Source organism: Lissotriton vulgaris, chromosome 10 (assembly GCF_964263255.1).
Source record: "Lissotriton vulgaris chromosome 10, aLisVul1.2, whole genome shotgun sequence".
Classification (NCBI taxonomy): Eukaryota; Metazoa; Chordata; class Amphibia; order Caudata; family Salamandridae; genus Lissotriton; species Lissotriton vulgaris.
In genome coordinates, this window is record NC_141698.1 from 121,821,922 (window position 1) to 121,840,993 (window position 19,072).

Here is a 19,072-nt window from a genome sequence, read left to right on the forward strand (position 1 = left end):
AATCACAAATTACCACTAACTTCAAGTTGGTGGTATTTTGCGATTTCTTTGAAAAATGCACTTTTTTGCATTTGTCATAGTGCCATGTGGCGCACATACATGCCCTTGGGGCATCTGTGTGCCACATGTACATTTCAGGGGGTCCAACAGGGTATCCTTTTGACACCCTGGCACCCTTGAAATTGCATTCTCACTTTGCGATTCTCTAATTTGAGGATCGCAAATTGAGAATGTCTTCCCATTCATTCCTATGGGCCTCTAGACCGATATGAATGAATGGGGAGGCATTCCTTAATTGCAATTTGCGGTTCGCAATTAAGGAGTATGTAGGATTCGCAAAATTATTTTAAAATCATACATAGCATTTTGCGATTCTCAAATGGCGATTCTCTAAAAATCTTTTTGTGAATCGCAAAACCTAAGTTTCATACATATGACCTAGATCTTTAGAATGTTTTTTCCCATGCTTAATTATTCATTATAAACTTATTTGGAACATTAACTGAGCATTGGAAAGTGAGGGCTTGCATGTAGGCATTCATACTAAACCGGTTTGTACATAAATAGATTGAAAAGTACAGCAGTTTACATTTTGCCCTCCTGATGGTAGTTGTGACCTTGTGCATGCCGAAACTGATCCCCTGTTTATAGGTATTCCTTCTACAAATTTGCTGTTTGGCTCCAAGTAATTCTGCGCAGCATTGTATTTGTTATCTTTACTTGCTGTAACAATATAGTAATGTGATGCAGTATGTCCTTGCTGTAGAGGTGACCGTTGTAGGGAGTTGCATTTGAGGTTATTCACTTGTCTGCTTGTGAGTTTGCTTTGTAGGTGAATATTTTTGTACTTAACATCTAAAGTAATAGCACCAAATGTATTAAGATTAAGTTTCTGTTTTCATTTATATTATTTGGTGACTGTTATGCCGTCGTGATTAAAAATATGCTGCAGAGTTCTGTACTGTGGAGAGTAATGTTTTAGATCCAGCTACTACAATGAATATTTTGCGATTGCATTTAAGGAATCTCAAATTGCTATTCCTTAAATGCAATGTAAGAAGCACAGAAAAAGTGCAATTTGGCCTTAAGGAATTGCAAATTACCACCAACTTCAAGTTGGAGGTAACTTTTTTTTTTTTTAAAAATGCACTTGTTTTGCATTTTTCAAAGTGCTGTGTGGCGCACATACATGCCCTTGGGGCATGTATGTGTGCCACATGTACATTTCAGGGGTGCAACAGGGTGTTCTTTTGACACCCTTGAAATTGCATTCTCAATTTGCGATTCTCTAATTGAGAATCGCAAATTGAGAAGGACTTCCCATTCATTCCTATGGGCCTCTAGGCCCATCGGATTGAATGGGGAGGTATTCATTAATCCTTAATTGCAAATTGCAATTTGCAATTTGCAATTAAGGTATATGTAGGATTCAAAAAATTATTTTCAAATCCTACATACATAACATTTTGCGATTCTCAATTAGCGATTCTTGTGACCTACTCCTGGGTCTCTATCTATCTGAGAGCAGCTTTAATAATGTGAAAATTCAGTTGTGTAGACTGAGTGGCTTGCAGGATGCGGAGCAGCCAGAAAACACCGCTCTACAGCCCCCTTTAAAGGGTCTGCGATCGCGACCCAAAGAAACTGGCATGATCCGGTTTGACCCACCTCCCGGGCCCCAGAAGCACTTGAGTACCACCGGGGCATATCTACACCCCACCAATCGGGGGCAAAGGGCGAGGCTAGTGCCAGCCGCGTCACCAGCGCCGTCACCAACCCCGCACCTCTGTGGCGCCGGGGACTGGCACAGCCACCATAGCTGCGGCGTGCCAGAGTTCCCGTTTGGTGCCTACACAGGAGCAGCTGTCTGGCTACCTGGGAGTAGCTCTCTGGCTACCTGGACACCGCTTTCCTGTGTGCTGCCCAGCGAAAAAAAAGACTTTTACTTGGTTAAATTAATATTTGTATACAAAAAATTAAGTGTGCATCGGAGATGATATTTAAAGCGGATTTTTGAATGATTAACCAAGCAGCATTGGTACCTTGGAATTATTACCTTGGTTCCGCGAGCACTGCATCCGTCGCGGTTATGTTTTAGTCTGTTTTTTTGGAACTACTGCACCGACATGATAGTGGCTTGCAATCTTCCATAGGGCGGCCACTATTGCAATCTTGCCTGTTGTGTACAACACAAATATTAGCAGTTCTGTGTGAGTTTCATTGAACAGAAGTAGCTCTTCTAATAAATAAGGTAGAAAGCCCTGTTTTAGACTATTGCTATTAGGATTTCGATTTGCTAGAATGATGAAGAAACCACGATTTGCCCACATATGTTGATTTTTTTAAAAAAACATTGCACTTGTTGCTTTCAAGACTAGACTCCTCTTTTATGGAGGTGAGATCATAAACATGAATTGTCATAGCTCTGGTGCGTTACTTTAATAAGCTGAAAAATTGATTTATGCTTCCCTGACGTCTAGAACAGTCAGTTTATCTGACATTCTCACCAGTTAATTGGTTTCATTATCACAATTCATTTGAAAAGTGATTTAATGCAAACTACAAATTTTTAGAATGCAACGTGATTCCCGGTAAACCGTTTCTCCTGGCTTAAGTAGGATGAAAAAAGTGGGGTGCCTAAAAGGTGCATGATCTGTGTATTTTAGGGTGTGGCTTAAATATGTATACCATTTCTGTAATTCCCATTGCATATCACCAGACTGATATTTTGGTGCCTTTCTGAGCTTTCTGTTATTGCATTCAGATATATGACCCAACAAATGACATACATCTCTGCATTGAATAGGGTGTATAATGTATGTTTTTTAAATTATTTTTTAAAACCGTTTCCATTCTCCTACTGCTTGCTAACTCAAAGCCTTATCCCACTGTACTCCTAAATCCTGCATGGAAAATTGACCTCGACTTATTCCTCCGTGATGCCTTTCCTTTCTTTCTTTTTCTTCCGAGTGACCCTCTTGTGTCTTCCATCCTCTGAACGCATTCTATATCTGAATATAGCCTCCTCTCAGTCTCATGTCTGACTGCTTCAATTTTTCTTCTTGAAAATTCTGGAATTGTCTGATACCTATGAAATGAGCTCACATCATCTCCTCTTTAAAACCCTCTCTCCTTAACCTAATGTTACCTGATCTCCACCAGCCTGTCTATCTCACCAACCATTCACCTGACACCACACAGCCCCCATTAATGACTGCACCTACGTGGTATTAATATATCACAAAGTTGCTGGAGTAAATGTATGCATTTTTTCTTGAGCACCCATAATTTCTACAGATGTATTTGTTGATCGCCCACTTTTAATCAACCTTGTCATGATCTATTTCTAGTACTGTTACTATACACAACAGTCCACCTGTTGGAACTGGTGCAATATTTAACTGTCTCTTAGTTTCAAACCAGAAAATGTTTTTTGAAAATAGTGTATTTGTCATGCTTACTCTTTCGGCCTGAAAGTTTACTATTGTGCCCAGGGAATCCCTCAATGGCGTTATTTAATACGTTTTTCTTTCTGTATTATAAAAGTGATCTATTATGACCACCGGATTGGTCAGTGAAATCTGCACCATCGAGTTTGGTAACGCTAAAGCTCTTTTATCCAGCAGACCGGTGCCCGGCGCTCTGTATGCAAGCCATGCTTAGTTTAGGATTCTCAGCGCTTGGCAGTCTGTATGGCAGGTTGAGATTTGATAGCCTGTAATTCCTGACTAATATTTGGTATCAACCCGTTGCCAAAGTTAAACTTGGACACCTTTCTTGTGCATGTTATTTCAGGTGTCCCCTTGTTCTGTGACTGGTGCTGGGAGAGATGCTGAGGAGAGATCCCATTTGGCAGTGAAGCACCGAGGCGAGCCTTGAGCTGTGTTGGGTCTCCTCTGATGCACCGAGGGGGCTTTTAAAGCCTTTTAATGGCCGTTCGGGTTAGTGGGCTGTCTCTGTTGTGGTTTGTGGTTTAATTTCCGCCCTGCTTCTTCAGTTCGCTTGGAGACATTTATCACACTGCACATCTGGAGCACACTGGAAGAATCGTGTTTATTCTGTTAGACCCAGCGGTGGGCGGCGGTTGTATGGGAGGAAGCATGATGGTTTCTGTAGAGGCAGTGAGGGAACCAGCAACTTGGCTGGCAAGTGCCCCATGACCTAATCTAGGGATGACCTTAATGGGACAGGAGATGCGAGACTGAAATGTTGTGTCTTCGAGAATGGTCCATAACCTGGTCCTAATTGGGTTTGGGAATGGAGGGAATACAACAACTCACTGTTAAGGCAGAATTGGATGATGAACTACATTTGGAACAGGAAATTGCAGAGCTATATTGAGAAAATGGCATCACGTTGTGACTATACGATAACAAAGCAGGAGGGCAACTAGGGGTGCTCTCCCAAGAACGGCTTATAACATTGCTCAATAGGTTAATGCACCGGCTGCGAAAGTCTCTGCTTATTGTTGATAGTCTCAAGCTCTTCTCAGCCTTCCATGGTTCCCTAGTAGATACAATGAACAACATGGACTACTGTCCTAAAAACACCAGGTTGTCAGAGTAACCTTTTACTTCAGAGCTGCACCACAGGGAGCAGGCAGTATTAAAAAAAAGCTACAAAACAGACTCTCAGTAGCTTGTGCTTTTTGAAGGTTTCTGGAAATGTTTATTTGTACTCTGCCATATGCCGTGGCTTAGCAGCCGGTGCCAGCCAAGTTACTACTAAAAAAAAAATATCTTTGGTACATTTAGAAGATCCTATGCCAACAAATAACAGAATTGTACAAGAAACAAACACATTTGCTCTGGTACGTGAGGTATTGGACATTGGATATGAATGAATGAATGGTTAGCTGAATGTCACTGTGCTGAATCTAAAGAGGGTCAGGATAGATCAAACAAGCGCTGCCAGGGCTAATAGGTCTGGTGCTGACCGCCATTTTTTGGCAGTGCCAGTTTTCCCCCCCATTGTTTTTGTTAAACTTTTTTGGGGTGGGAAATGGGTGGGGTGGGGGGGTGCTGCACCCTCACCCTCACAGTACATAGAATGGCTAAAAGCAACAATATTTTTGCCTCGGAAACCACCTATTACCGTAGTAGTCCATGGCACTGACATGAAGTCTTACCTGGAGATGTGCTCCTTGTGAAAAGGCAGAATGTCATCTCGCACAGTGAAGTCCGCCAATGGCTGAAGCGGGCTGACTCATTTCATTGTTCATGCAGGAGGGGGCAGAAGAAAATGTGAACGGATCAATGTCAGACCAGTGGATAAAGAGGGCTGGCTACCTGTAAGCCAGAGACTCTTTAAGGCGTGGGCAAAGTTGGCTCTGGCCCAAGGCCCCAGTTTTTCAGGGGCCCCCTGATAGCCAGCTCTGTTCTGCAGAACGTCTTGCCCTGATGTCCTTGAATATTTCAAACAGATTCATTTAATCAGCTTTCTCCTTTAATTTTTTTTGTGGGTTATATTTGAGTCAATTACACACAATTTGAAAAGAAATGTGTTTTTGTTTCATGCAATATCCATAAAAAAAAATTAAGATCAAAATAGGACCTGGCCTATGTGGAATGGTAGGCTGTCACCGAGATTACTTGCAGTAATATTAGTGAGCTGCTGCTGTGTTACAATATCGAAAAGCAAATCAGTACACCTGAATATTAGATGTACACACAATTCGAATCTGGACGAGTGTGCCTGTGTACTGTTTGTGACATGGCCAACGAGGGTATGAAAAAGCTGGAAGTGGATCATCATAAGTTCAAAACTGTTCCGCACAGGGCCCCCACAAATACGTTTGCCCCAGGGCCCCCAAAATCCTTAAGATGTCCCTGCTGAAAGCCCCTATAAGTATATTATGAATATAATTTTAGTAAAACCCAAAAATCTTGGATAACGTCAGATCCCTAAACAGATTTATCATGTATATCATTTTACTCCATGGTCCCTTGAATTGGCACTTGAACAAGCAGTATACCATATGGTAGCTTAAAAACAAGAACACCATTTTCATGATTTAGCCAGGTTCTTTAATTATCCCAAGTGGTACCCAGAACCTGATCCCTACCCAGTATGCACTCTGTCGCACCCTCTTGAGTGGTATTAGGCTTTCCCTTGAGCCAATATTAATGGCTTGTTTGTTAAGATTTTCCTTACATTTTAGCTCCTAGCATACTTCCTCCTTTCTGAGCTGGCCAGGAGCGTGGCAAGGATTTGGTGCCTTACTTCAGTCAAGCATTCAAACTCCAATCCTTTTGACTATGACCACATGCTCGGGTGAGGATTCTTTCCACTCATGGGCTGAGGTGAGCCACCCACATGTGGGTACTAGAAGATTAATGTTTTGGTTAGCCTCGTTTCCTTTTGTAAACCTGTTCAAACCTTTATGTTCTTATCTGTTTGAAAATCTATAATAGAAACACCTACACAACTGGCAGTTACTTTATCATGTTAGCAGAGACTGTATATGAAGGATAGAATCAGAAACAGCGGTCCTGCTCCGCTGCTGTGCTGTACAGTACGGTGGATGTGAGTACATTCACAGGGATGCCACCTGAATTCTTTTACTCAATTCATTGGAAGAACCGGTGTAACCAGACACTCTAGGGACAATGCTTGCTGACATTTTGTGTGTATTAATATAAAGTGCAGTAGGCAACCATTCACTGCCACCTATGGGATTACTACTACTGCGCTAATACTGCCAAGTGCAGAACATGTGCACAGTACTGATAACTTGCTTTCCTGGAGCTGAAGCTTCCCGCCATAGTGCACAGGGTACCACCCTTGTGCTCTGTGAGACATCGGAGCCTGCCGGGTTAATTTAGTTCTGCTGTCTCAGCTGGAGTGGCCGGTCTCATTCTTTCAGCAGGAACAAGTCCTATTCAGAAGTGGGTCCTGTTGCCGGTAAGACCGTTCTAGAGGTCTGCACCACCACCACCACCACCATCACCAGTGTTGCCTCAGATTCTGTTAGACTTTGACTATGGGGGTAGTGGGTTTATTTGGCGCCATTTCTTGGAGAGGGGCTGCAAGGGGTTATTCCTGGGGTACACTGACTTGGCTGGCAGTAAACCTTACTCTAGCATTGCACCAAGACTCCGTTGCGTGGGTGGTGTCTTGCTGTCCTGCATCTGAAGTCTCCAACAGGAGTTGGCTGTGGGTGGAAAGCGGGATATCTTCTGTGGCTCACCACATCCTAAAACGTCTTCTTGCATGATATGTCCATAAGACTTGCAAGCCTGGCCTTATTTATTGCTTCTCTTCCTAGCCTGGCTACCACAACACCTACTAAGAGTGTCTGCTCCGAAAAAAATGCCTTATCAGCGATTGCAAAATGGTCAGGAAATATGTACTGGCTGTGTTTCGTAAGTGCGTAACGCTTGCGGTGAGGAATGAAAGGGAAGTGTGGGGAGCGTTACATAATCTCCTGTTCAACACCCGCAGGCCACATTTCCCGTGACTAAGATCTGAGAGGGAAGCTGGCCTGCATGGGAGGTGGTTTGTAGGTGCCAGAAGCCTGCAGGCGAGGACCATTCACCACCGACAAGTCGCAAGTGTGTCCTGGTGAATCCAAGTCATTGTGAGTTCAGCAAAAGCGGTCTTTATTTTGCCATAAAAGCGGTTTTGAGTTAGTAGTGACCCTACATCCTTGAGCCAAGTAGCGTCTGCCTCAGTAGAGTCATCTGGCAGAAGAAGAAGGGAAATTACCATAACTACCATCTGTTGGCTTTAGATGTCAAAACAATAAATTACTGGCTGGTTACTAATTGCTGAGCGAAAATATTGTAAACCGTAATAGGATATTTTAATTCTAATTTCTTTATTATCACAACGTTGTTCTATTTCTCTCTGTTGGTCAGACTACTTTCTTGCAAGAGCACTTTGGATAGATCGGGTGATCCTAAATTATCTTTCAAAGAAAGAAGTGCTTAGAATCCTTCTCTTTTAGGGATTCCTAAGTCTTCCTGTATGGAACATATAGGTATGTCTGAGTCAGGAAATGAAAACGAAACCCTTCATGCTTCCAAGGAACTAGAAATCTCCTTTGGGTTTGGATTTGAGAATTTCCATATTGTCTCACACATGTAGAAAGAATGTGTGTGTGTGTGGGGGGGGGGGGTTTATTTCGGAATATCACTTGAATGAGATCACCCTTCAACAGGACAGGAAGTGACCCTGGCAAGGGTCCATACTACGGGATCCATATTACGGGAATGTGCAGTTTAGGGGAGAGGTAGCGAATGGGTGTAATTGGCTTGATTTTAATTGTGTCCTTCACTGCTAAACCTGCTGTCTGTGGTTGGATATTATACTAATTCTTAGGTTTGCTCTTTGACCTTTCTGTTCCCGCCAAGAGGATATTGGAGAATGTTCACAGAAGGAGTGAGATTGGTCCTTTGAATCTGTCTTCCTTTTAATGAGGCTGTTCTTCTCTGAAGTTATTCTGATTGTCGTGCCTGTTACATGGGGATTTTTTGCCTTTTAGAGGATGCCACATTGCCTTTGAAACTATCTGCTTTCATCTCTGGGATCAAGGATGGTTTTTGATGCTTAACAACATGAATTCATTTGTCTGTAAATTCTAGAGCGATAACTAATACGCATCGAACACCATTTGTTTTAAATTAACTTGCTCTAGCTGTTTCAGACAAGACACCCAGCCCTTCGTAAGATGGAACCTGCTCCTTCTGCGTTTTGATTGGGAATGTTGTGATGGGAATGTTGTGATAGGCACATTTTATCTTCAAAACTTTTGCTTCCATGCATTTAGAATATTACCCTTCTTGTTTCATTGTAATAGTTTGTGCTCAGGTTTTAGAAAGTAATCTTAAATTGTCTTTATTCGAGTTTCGTTTTACATGCATGCTTTATTACGAGCACACAACACGGAGAATTGCATGTTGGTGTTCGGATATTGGGAACCGTTCATTTACTCAGTGGTACTCCTTTTTATGATGTCTCACACATAGTGGGCCAAAAAGAAGTTTGTAATACCACAAACTGGAATTAGGCTAACCTACACTCTTCAGTACAATCCACACTACAACTAAATGTAAAGGAAAAAGAAAGTGTGTTGGTGGGCATAAGCATTATATGGACGTGAACCCCACACTCACCAGAGGGTGACATGCTTCATCATAGGGTTCCTCCAACACAGTGGGACCGCAAGGTATCCAGTGTGGGCTACAACTTCCCCTCCGGGAAGGAGCGGGAGTGTTCTCAAAGAAGCACGTAAATGTATTCACCTCAAGGAATATCGGTGAGGGGCAGAGTGCAATTTAAAGAAAATTGTGTGTGAATTTAAAACTATCTCCGTAGAAATAACTAATCTTTAATTTCCACATCCTACTGGATAGATTAAAAACAGCAACGTGAGACCAGGTTATGGATATCTACTCTGTTAGTTCAACATGTTTCGGCCCTAAATGACAACTAAATGTTCGGAGCATTCGTCAGGACTATTTCTCTAGTCGCTCGGCTCAAAAAAACAATAATATAGAAAGTTTACAGACCAACCATACGCAATAGTCGTATTTTATTTCGGAAGGTCAGAAGATCCTGAAACAAAATCAGACAGGAAAAAACAATCAGTGTCTATCCAGTAGGATGTTGAAATTAAAGAGTTTTTGAATTCACACACTATTTTCTTTAAATTGCACTCTGCCCCTCACCGCTATCCCTTGAGGTGAATACATTAACGTGCTTCTTTGAGAACACTCCCGCTCCTTTCCTGAGGGGAAGTTGTAGCCCACACTGGGTATCTTGCGGTCCCACTGTATTGGAGGAACCCTATGATAAAGCATGTCGCCCTCTGGTGAGTGAGGGTTCTCGTCCATATAATGGTTATGCCCACCAACACCCTTTCTTTTTTTTCCTTTAAATTTAGTTACGCTGTTCTACACATAGTGTGAGTTGTACTCCGTTTTTTTTTTTTTTTGAGCCACCTAAGGATGTTGTCTCTCGGACTGAAACCTGTAGGCGCTTGGCCCATTGTGCTATTTTACTGTGACTTACTCAGCTTGGAGGCCACTGGCATTGAATACATGATGCAGGTAACATTGTATTGCTGTATTTGCATAGCGCTAACTACACCTGTGTGGTATACTGAAGTTTTTCTCACGGATAGCACGCTGCACTGAGTAGGCTTATGATTTTGCCTACGTGCAGCTGTGCAGGCGAAACGTGTTAACCAGTAGTTGAGCTCTCTTGGCTGCTACATCACATTTTGTAGAGATTTCTGTAATCTAGTGTTCACAGGGTTAGATCAGAGCAGGAAAACGACCTTTTCATTTTTCCATGTTCAACTGAAAAGTACCTCATTGGGTAGAAGTAATCTATCGGTGCATTCAAAACTGAACAGCCATTGCAGTGTATAAAACGTATTTTTAAAAGAGCTACTTTCAAAGTTATAGTATTTAACCATGCATTAAATGTCTTATTTTTTTCTTCTTCAGGTGAGGCCTTCTCTAACAACATGTCTCAGTACTTGGGAGGACTTGTGGCCAGCGGGCTTGCGTCTTCCACGACACCCCATGGAACCCCAAACTCCTTATCCTCTGACCCCTCCTTCAGGTCAGCCACTCCCACCAACCTGCAGATGGTGCACGACCTCTGGGCGGCGCATTCGCACGAAGGTATGTGACGGTCGAGATGGGCGACATTTGCCCCCCCCCCTTTCTTTAACGATTGATTATCCCTTCTACGGTTGGTGATTCATGTCAAAGTACGTGGATATCACCAAGGCATTATGTCTTTGTGTGTTCTGCTATCCTGCACAGTAGTTCAGAAGTAGAATACACTGTGGGGTAGTTACTATAGCTTCTGCCAGGCCGCAGCTACTGACGGACCCATGGGCATCGCAGACCAGCATATGTTTAATAGTGTTGGCTGTGGAACCTAAACTGGTCAGTATTTCTGAGTGAACATTGCATTCGGTAACCCAACTTTTGTTTTCCATGATTGGTGATTAAAGTCAGCAGTATCCTATTTCTGGGGATTGTGGTGGTTTCTGTGATGCACACATCCCATGGGAGTGGGTGGATTGTGGTCCAGTCTGATGAATAACGCATAGCTTTGTGAAGCTATGCGTGGAAACCTATGCATAAAGGAATCGTGCAGGGGTGGGCTTGTGGCTGCAACACGCATGTTCAAGCCCAGTTTACCCTACTCGAATATAGACTATCCTGTTTGTGGAGAGCTAATACGTACAGGCTGATTTCTTCCCCTCCCACACCTTCGACCGCCCAGGGTCGTTTTTTGTTCCAGAAGGGGGTGTGGGGAGTGCTTTCGAAAGAATAATTAACAATTGGAGATTGCACCACTGTTGCAGGTAGAGCTTAATCTGCTTCTTCATTGTGCACAGTAAATACCCTGTTTTACATAGTTTAGAAATTGCATTTTCCCACCACAATTTCCGAATGCCATCACCCTCAAGTTACCACATTTTTATCACTCTTACAACATTGATGGGAAAAGTTCTCTTTTGTAAAAACTGGAGCGTGGGATGTTCTGTTTTGTAACTTCGTATATGAAGGTGGAGAGAGGAAAACTGTGAATGTTTTGTTGTGTAGAAGTCTCAGTCGACATTAGATTTTTCACCAGATTGTTTTTACAATGGGACCGGACCTGAAAATAGCACAAAAAAGTCCTAATTCGCAAATGTGTGAATCTTAAAAATATGAATGATTGTTTCCAATCTTCGATGTTTAGATTGGTAAGACTCGTTAAGTCTCCTTTCTAATTTTTCCACTTGGGAAGAGAAGATAAATGTGGTGAGGATTCAGATTCCGAAGCAGAGGGTAATGTGGTGAACCAACTTGCACAGTCCCAGCATTGCACCCTTTGCATCACCTCATCCTATATGCTTCTGTTTTACCCCTAGAGTTTTTCTCCTCGTCCTTGTTTTAGGAAGCACATAATAGTTGAGCAAATGCAATTCCTACTCAGGCTCTCAACATCCAGGCCAGTAAAATAATGGCTAAGAGTAAATTGAGAAAATCAACCAAAAAAAGATACGGTTCTTTAAAAAAAAAATGCTATAGAATTAATGTTGGAAGCGCTTCCCTTAGTATTGTTAAATTAAGTAAGCTGCTCCCAAATCTTCACTAAGACAAGTGGATGTCCATGGTTGGAGTGCATTCAAGTCGATTTGTGCAAGATTTTAGTAATTTTGGTTACAAGCTAGGTCAAGTATTCACTTTTAAACTAAGAGCTGGATTAGCACACATTTAGAATGAATCCGATATGATTCTTATTACTTTCACGCCAGATTGCTGACATTTTTGGTGATTCACAAGTATCCCCAGTCATATTCTGGGAAACCTCCAACGTCCGGAGATTCACCCCACCCCCCTTACTGCACAGTGTTTTACACATGCAATATTCTCCGAGTGAACAATTATGAAATATAGGGCAGGTCAAAATGTGAGAATCTGTGAGAATCTTGCTATTTGTACAGGAAAATGTAGTTTCTTTGGAGAGGTCCCTTGTTCTAAACCCTGTTAATTTTTGAAGGTATTTTCTAACCAGTCAAATCCAGGAAACAGTTGTTTACTAGAACCTCCTTTTTACGAGCAACTTTGAATGTTTCCAGGAAGGGACAGGCCATATTCCGGTTTTTTGCATACTCCAACATTTTGCAAGTTTTTGAGTGTTCTGTACATTTTGAATGGACTTTCTTGCCCCATTGCACTTCTCAATTTGCACCCATAGCATCAAATTTCGGATTGTGAAACAGTTGAACTGCTGCCTTATTTATCACCATCATAAGTGCACTTGACATTCTAAAACCACCAATCCCAATACTCTTAAATCAGGATCTGGAGGGTAGAATGAGACTATCAATCTCATACTTTCTCTCTCACTCTCATACCCTGGGGGGTGGGGAGATCTCTTTACTTAGAGTACAGAACTGGTGAATTTCTCCCGAGCATCTCTTCACAGCTTTTTGTGACCAAGAAGAATCGCTGGTCCACAATATTTTGGTTTATCTTTTTTTTTTAATGGGAACATTTCTACATTAGCGAGCACTGGTGTGTCCCTCTGATCCTGTGCCAAAAGTACTGCGTCCACTTCTCTAATCTGATATTGCATAGAATAATGAAATGGGCAATATTTCCCGGGTCTAACATTGTGACCATTGTTAACACCAGGTGGGTGGCAGTCGGACAATGCACGTATACCCAGGGAAGAGAACTATGCGTCTGCTCATTTTATTGATAGTTAAAACACTTTAGGAAGTGGTTTGTAATCGGCAGGTTGCATGGGTAGGTTTAGAAAAATAAAAACCGCAAATTATAAGACTCCTGTTAACCAGTTGTCTGACAAATTTGGTATAGAAGTACTGGTCCTAAAATTAAAGTGAAGGCCTTTGCATCAGGGTTGTATGGATTTCATTGAAAACAATGGGGTTTGGTTTCCCCTTCCCTTTCCCGCGGAGCAATTCTACATTGTGTGATCCTGCAGGCCGGCCAACGAGAAGAGTCTGATCTGGTTTATTGTTCATGAAGCTGCGTTCCTTAGATGTGATGGGGGTCTGGGGCATTAATGCCCTGTTTTTCCAGCTCCTGATCAGAGTAGGTTATTTGCCCTATTATACAAGTGCACCACTGATCTAGGCGAAAGCATAAAACATTTTTTTTCTGACACAAACATTTTATAGATTTCGATAGTCTTGGTCCATTTTCCACACTTATGCTCCTTCAGCACTTCTGGTCTCCACGAGGCGACGTTTTTTTTGTACTGTGCATAGATTCACTAATCCACCACATCATCCTATCTTCTTTTGACCTCCTATTGTTTAAATGTACTTCTCATTGATCCAGTTAATGTTTGATCTTTTGCTTCTCTTAATTTCTCTGCTCCATCTGTGATTGTATCGAAAATCAATAATCTGCTTAAGTTAGTGGCCTGAGCAATAGGTGGTGCAAAGGTTGGATTTGAAATGCACCAAAATATATTGTTACAAATGCAAATCTCTGAAATCTCTCCCTGGGAACTAGTTTTGACCCTACAACTCCTTGCAGTCTCTCTTCCTTCGAGCAAGACTCCAAGTTGCCCTATTCTGAGATGCGCCTCTTCATCAGGGGTTTAATTCTGGCAATTCTGTATCCGTGGGAACTGGTGCCCTTGCGAGATTTCAGTTTAGGGGCGACCCTTATGGATCCTGATGTTTGTGTAAGACTAGCACAAATCGAGCATTTACACAGTCATGCAAACCATAACTCACACAGTCTGCATGTGACCTCACAATACTCTTGAAAGGCCTTCACCACACATCTTCAATTTAAAACTAGTAACAAACACTGTATCCGTCCATAATCCTTTCATTCATAATATTAATAGTAAAGTAACTGATGATGGATCCTGTGTGGCATTTGTGAAGTCGTCTTACATCAAAGGCGATATCACGAGCATTGCGTTTAGTGTCCGTATTCTCGTTTTCAAGGCAGGTGTGCAAAATACCTTTATACACCAGGTAAAAGCTATTTCGTCATCCACGTTTCTCACATTAAAAATTTTTCGAAAAGATTTCACTTTCATACATCTGGACCTCAACGGCAGTTGTTTTGGCGCTTATTCTATCTAAGTTACACTATTGTAATGCCCTTTTCGCTGGTACTCAGAAGGGTCTTCTCATCAAACTAGTGGTCCTTCAAAGTGCAGCTACATCTACTTTATGGGATTGCCAGACCCTTCACTGGCTTCCTGTGGAGAAGCGGATTGCCTTTAAGGCTCTTCACAATCGTGGACCGGAATACCTAAAAAACTAATTCCGCTGGTATGTTCCGCCCAGAAACCTTCGATCCTTACCTCAAAAGCTGGTGGAGATTCCCAGATTACAACTTGCAAACTGGGGAGGCAAAAGCCTTGTTAATGACACTGTCAGTCCATGGAACCTCTCCAAAACTAATGTTTAAAGCACAATCCTAGCACCCAAACGCAAAGTGAAAGGGTTACATTGCGGAGGGACCAGTAATCCTTACCAGATAAATTGAAAACAATCGCATTGAGCTGGGAGATGATCACCCCTATAGTTACATCATTATGAAGTCGCCAAACTGCTATCTGACAGTACATAAAACGCTAATAAAGTCATGGGAACATCGCTTTGCTTCGGACGGAATTTCCACCGCTGTGCCGCCCTGATCCTGAAGGTGTACCTACCGGGGTCGGTGAGTTTCTGGCGCTGCGTGAAAGGGCTCCCTTCGGGAGCTTGTTGTTGCGATGATGCAAGTTGCGCCGACTTTTGCCTCTCCTCCGGTCTCAGACGTGAACAGCTGAGCTGCCTGGTCTCTGGGGAAGGGTGGAGGCGGCGGGAGGCCACGCCATGGCTAGTCTCGCCTTCCCGGCATAATGGCGGCCAAGTGTAGCTAGCTCGCTCCCTCCCGCCCGGGCCCGGAGCACAGACAAAAGGGTCATTGTTGACCGGCCTGCTCAATGGCATCTGTTGCCATGGCAGCCAGTGTTCAGCATTTGTAACAACAATCTTCATCCTGCACAGAACTGACAGGAAGGCGATTTAACCCACCCTTTGACCTTTCACCCCGTCTGCTTCTCACTCCTTCCCCCTTTACCCTAGCCCTGACCCCTCCCTACCCCCAGCACCGTGTTCTCAGCAGCTGACCGGCTTAGAAGCCCAATGAGAGACAGAGGAACCTGCATTTTAATCCCTTCCTGTCCAAAAACTGCAACTTCAAAAGAATGCATGTACTTTAACTGTCGTTTTTCAGGTTCAAGAGGCCTTTCCCATAATTTGGTTACCTAGGCAGCACATTAAAAGCAACAATTAAATCGGTGAAGCCAGGACCCCAAATAACCCGGTTCTCCCGCAAAAAAAAGAGCAATTAGAATTTCAGTTACTGGAATTGCTAACAATCCCGAACAATTATCACTGTTAATTTCCCAGCTATACCATTTGCATGGAATGTAACCTATGAGCTTCCTTTAAGGGTCCGAAACAGTCGTTTCCAGCCCTTGTTTCTGCTCAGGCTAGGGAGAGATTTGGGAAGAGCGGTCGGTGTAAGAAGTTAAATTCTGATCGAGGCCTTGATTCCAGACCGTTCTCCTTCATACAGCAATCCTATCCAGAGAATTGATGTAACACGACCATGGGTGGAAGCTAGAGTGAGGTTTCCCAATTGTCTTTACCTCCAGTGCCTTGTTGCCTGTCAAGCTTCTGGTACCACACAGTGAGGCAGCAAGTGTTTATCGGTCTGCTTTTGGACTATTTGGTCTATCCAAATGTTTGACCTTCTTTTGCTGGGTATTTATAAAGTGGTGGTTTTGATCAGCCTGGTGCACCCGCCAAAGCATTTAATGCACAGTGCATTGGGCGTCTGGCTGCAACGGACCTTATTGGTACAAGGGTGCATACCTCCCCCTGCAGGCAGGTGGATTGTGTGACTAAGCTCACTTTCTAGGCACTGCGACCCCCTATACCTTCCTTTCAGGGGTGTGCTTACTGTGTGGCACCTAGTCAACCATGGGCCTCCTGATGGCCTCTATGCAGACATCTTTAAGAGCGCGGCTGCAAAGGCAATGGAATCCCCCATTATAATGGGGCCTCGCGCCTTTGATATTTATCCTGGCACATTTTGCACAGGCATAAACTGTTAACAAAATGAGCCATGGAAGCGTTTGTGACCTTCTGCAATATCGATGGGAGGGGGGCAGGGCTGGTAAATAGGCAGACACACCCATTGCAAGGCCGGGGCACTATATAATACAACCCTCACAATGATTGCTTCTTTATATGCATTAGTGGTATAATAACGTCTGTCGGTTACAGCAATAGTAACCCTGCTCGCTTACCTGCCTGAGCATCGGAATGAAGCCTGTTCAAGGGAGCAGTTGTTAATTCTCTTTAGGTAGGTCACACGGACTAGCCTAACTGGTTAAAACCTATTAATCAAAATAAAGACGATTAACCTGGGAATGAGGAGGTTGGTTAAATCAAAGAGATGCATTTTACTTGTATTGAGATTACCCTGTAAACCTGGTTCTGCAAGTTGATCCGCAGGACCTACGGAGACCAAGCCCTCCAGGGCTTTGTGAGAGCTCCCAGGGGATGTGGGTGAAGATCTGCGCTCGTTCGCGCCTGCTCTTGGTGAGTGATAAGTTGTAGCCTTTGGCAGTTTCTGAGGATGGCTGAATCTACTGGAACCTTCCTTGCTGCAGTGGATGGGGAGCTCTGGCGCCTGCTTTGAGAGTGGAGTATCACTGCGGCTCGGTGATGCAAGAAACGCGAAGTTTGAGGTTTCCTTGGTGATAGGGAGGCTCCAGAGCTGACCTTTGAATAGACAGCCCCAGATGTAGTGAGTATGGTAGTGTGACCCCCCCCCCCCCCCCACACACCCTCTCCCACCTCTACAATGCCTACTTTATTTCCCAGCAATTCCATTGTGTTTGTGTGCTGGTTGAGAAGCCGCAATCGAGCCTTCTCTGATGGTAATTCTGAGGATGCATTATGGTTTTAATTCTTTTAGTATAATGAGCAGCTTATCATGCTGCATAACCTCTTGGTGTAACTGATGTAAGGCCAATAAATCAGCATATGCAGTCATCATTTTAATGACGCAAGTCTGTTTCGCTGTGTTCTTGTTGAATTTCGGTTAATCAGTGAGATTATTAAAGCATGGTAAGGGGGCATCTACAGAGGCTCACTGCACATGGGAGGAACATGTTGACATACATGACTTCTTCTTGGCTTCTAAGTACACTAAATAGTCGTTAGGTTTTTTTGGCCATGATTACGATCCCTGCCAGAAAGCAGGGGCAGGCGAAATAGAAGTCCGAGACTGATCCTTTCTTTATGTATGTACATTTAGTGGTTGGATAATTTTTCTACTGTAATGTTTGTTTGTACTTTTATGTATCAGCAGTGTTCTAAGTTTCTGCGATGGTATTTGACTACTGATCATTATGATTATTTTTTTTATTTAAAAAAAAAAAGGAACAATAGAATTGAGATACAAAAAAAAGTTGTCAGGCTTCCTCTTACGGCTGCAGGCACCCCATACGTCAGTATGATGCACACATTGGGACAGCTGAATTATTTATGCAAGATGCCCGGCCATCATATATGTACAACTTTGAGTTGGTTAACAAGCTTTTTAGCGCTTCTGTTTACTTCTGTTTAGAAGATGAACTACAGCACGCGCATAAATATCTTTTAACGACAAAATATGAATCAAAATACGAATCTATCACTGTACACTGCTTCGTTCATTCTAGTGGCAGACCTGGTAGACATGCCTTCTTAGTAATGGTTTTCGTTCAACTTCTTCAGAATTTTATCTTCAGCCATCTGTGAAATTTGACCTTGTTTTTTTTTTTTTTTTTTAAAAAGCAGGACTGTTTGGGCTTCTTGTTCACCTTCTCATTTTTGGAACAGAAACAGTGTTCCAAGCTTCATTAACAAGCCAACTGTTTGTACTGAAAATAGCCATGAATAAATAATACATCCACAACTTTATGCTCGTTCCCTAAATTACAACTAAAATACTTATTCTGCTTTGTTCTAAAATCTGTGCTGCACTGTTTTATGTGCCTTTAGACCAAATGTACCTAACCTTTTTATCTCTCCTGTTCTTTATCAATGACCTCATGGCCCGTGTTTTTTTTAAGGTATATTTTAGGTTGTGTGTTTTTGGGGTCTTCCCTTGCATTGTAAAGATTTTAAGTAATCGCACAATAAAATATTGTTTAACTCTAATAATCATCAAATTATCAAAATCCAGCAATATATATTTATATTTTTTTATATGACTTTTCAGGATTTTCCCACCTAGCTAGTGGTTTGTATCCTTATATTCCACTGAACCAACTGGAGGCATCCAGCAATGGGAGCCCCCTGCTGGCACAGCTGAGTCAGCACAGTCTCTTCGAATCACAAAAAGGTTAGTCCTTCCTTCAATTTTATAGGCTATTGTTGTGCTTCTAAATGAGTTTGTGTTGGCCTTTGCATGTGTTTTGACCATGCGCTTGCATTTTTGTCCGTATATGTGTGTGTGTGTGTGTGTGTATTTAAATTGATCTCTCTAGTATAGACAGGGTTGTGTAATGGACCTAC

The 19,072-nt window shown here is 42.7% G+C and overlaps 1 protein-coding gene across 6 annotated transcripts in view; it reads left to right on the forward strand.

Moving 5' to 3' along the window:
• Positions 1-19,072, forward strand: part of TNRC18 (trinucleotide repeat containing 18) — a 183,008-nt gene that overhangs the window by 34,971 nt on the left and 128,965 nt on the right. For all 6 annotated transcript variants that reach the window (XM_086940683.1, XM_086940679.1, XM_086940678.1 and 3 more), the window contains exons 3-4: positions 10,455-10,634; positions 18,777-18,899. In XM_086940683.1, coding sequence (XP_086796809.1) covers positions 10,455-10,634; positions 18,777-18,899 — 303 coding nt within the window. The remainder of the gene's footprint in view (positions 1-10,454; positions 10,635-18,776; positions 18,900-19,072) is intronic.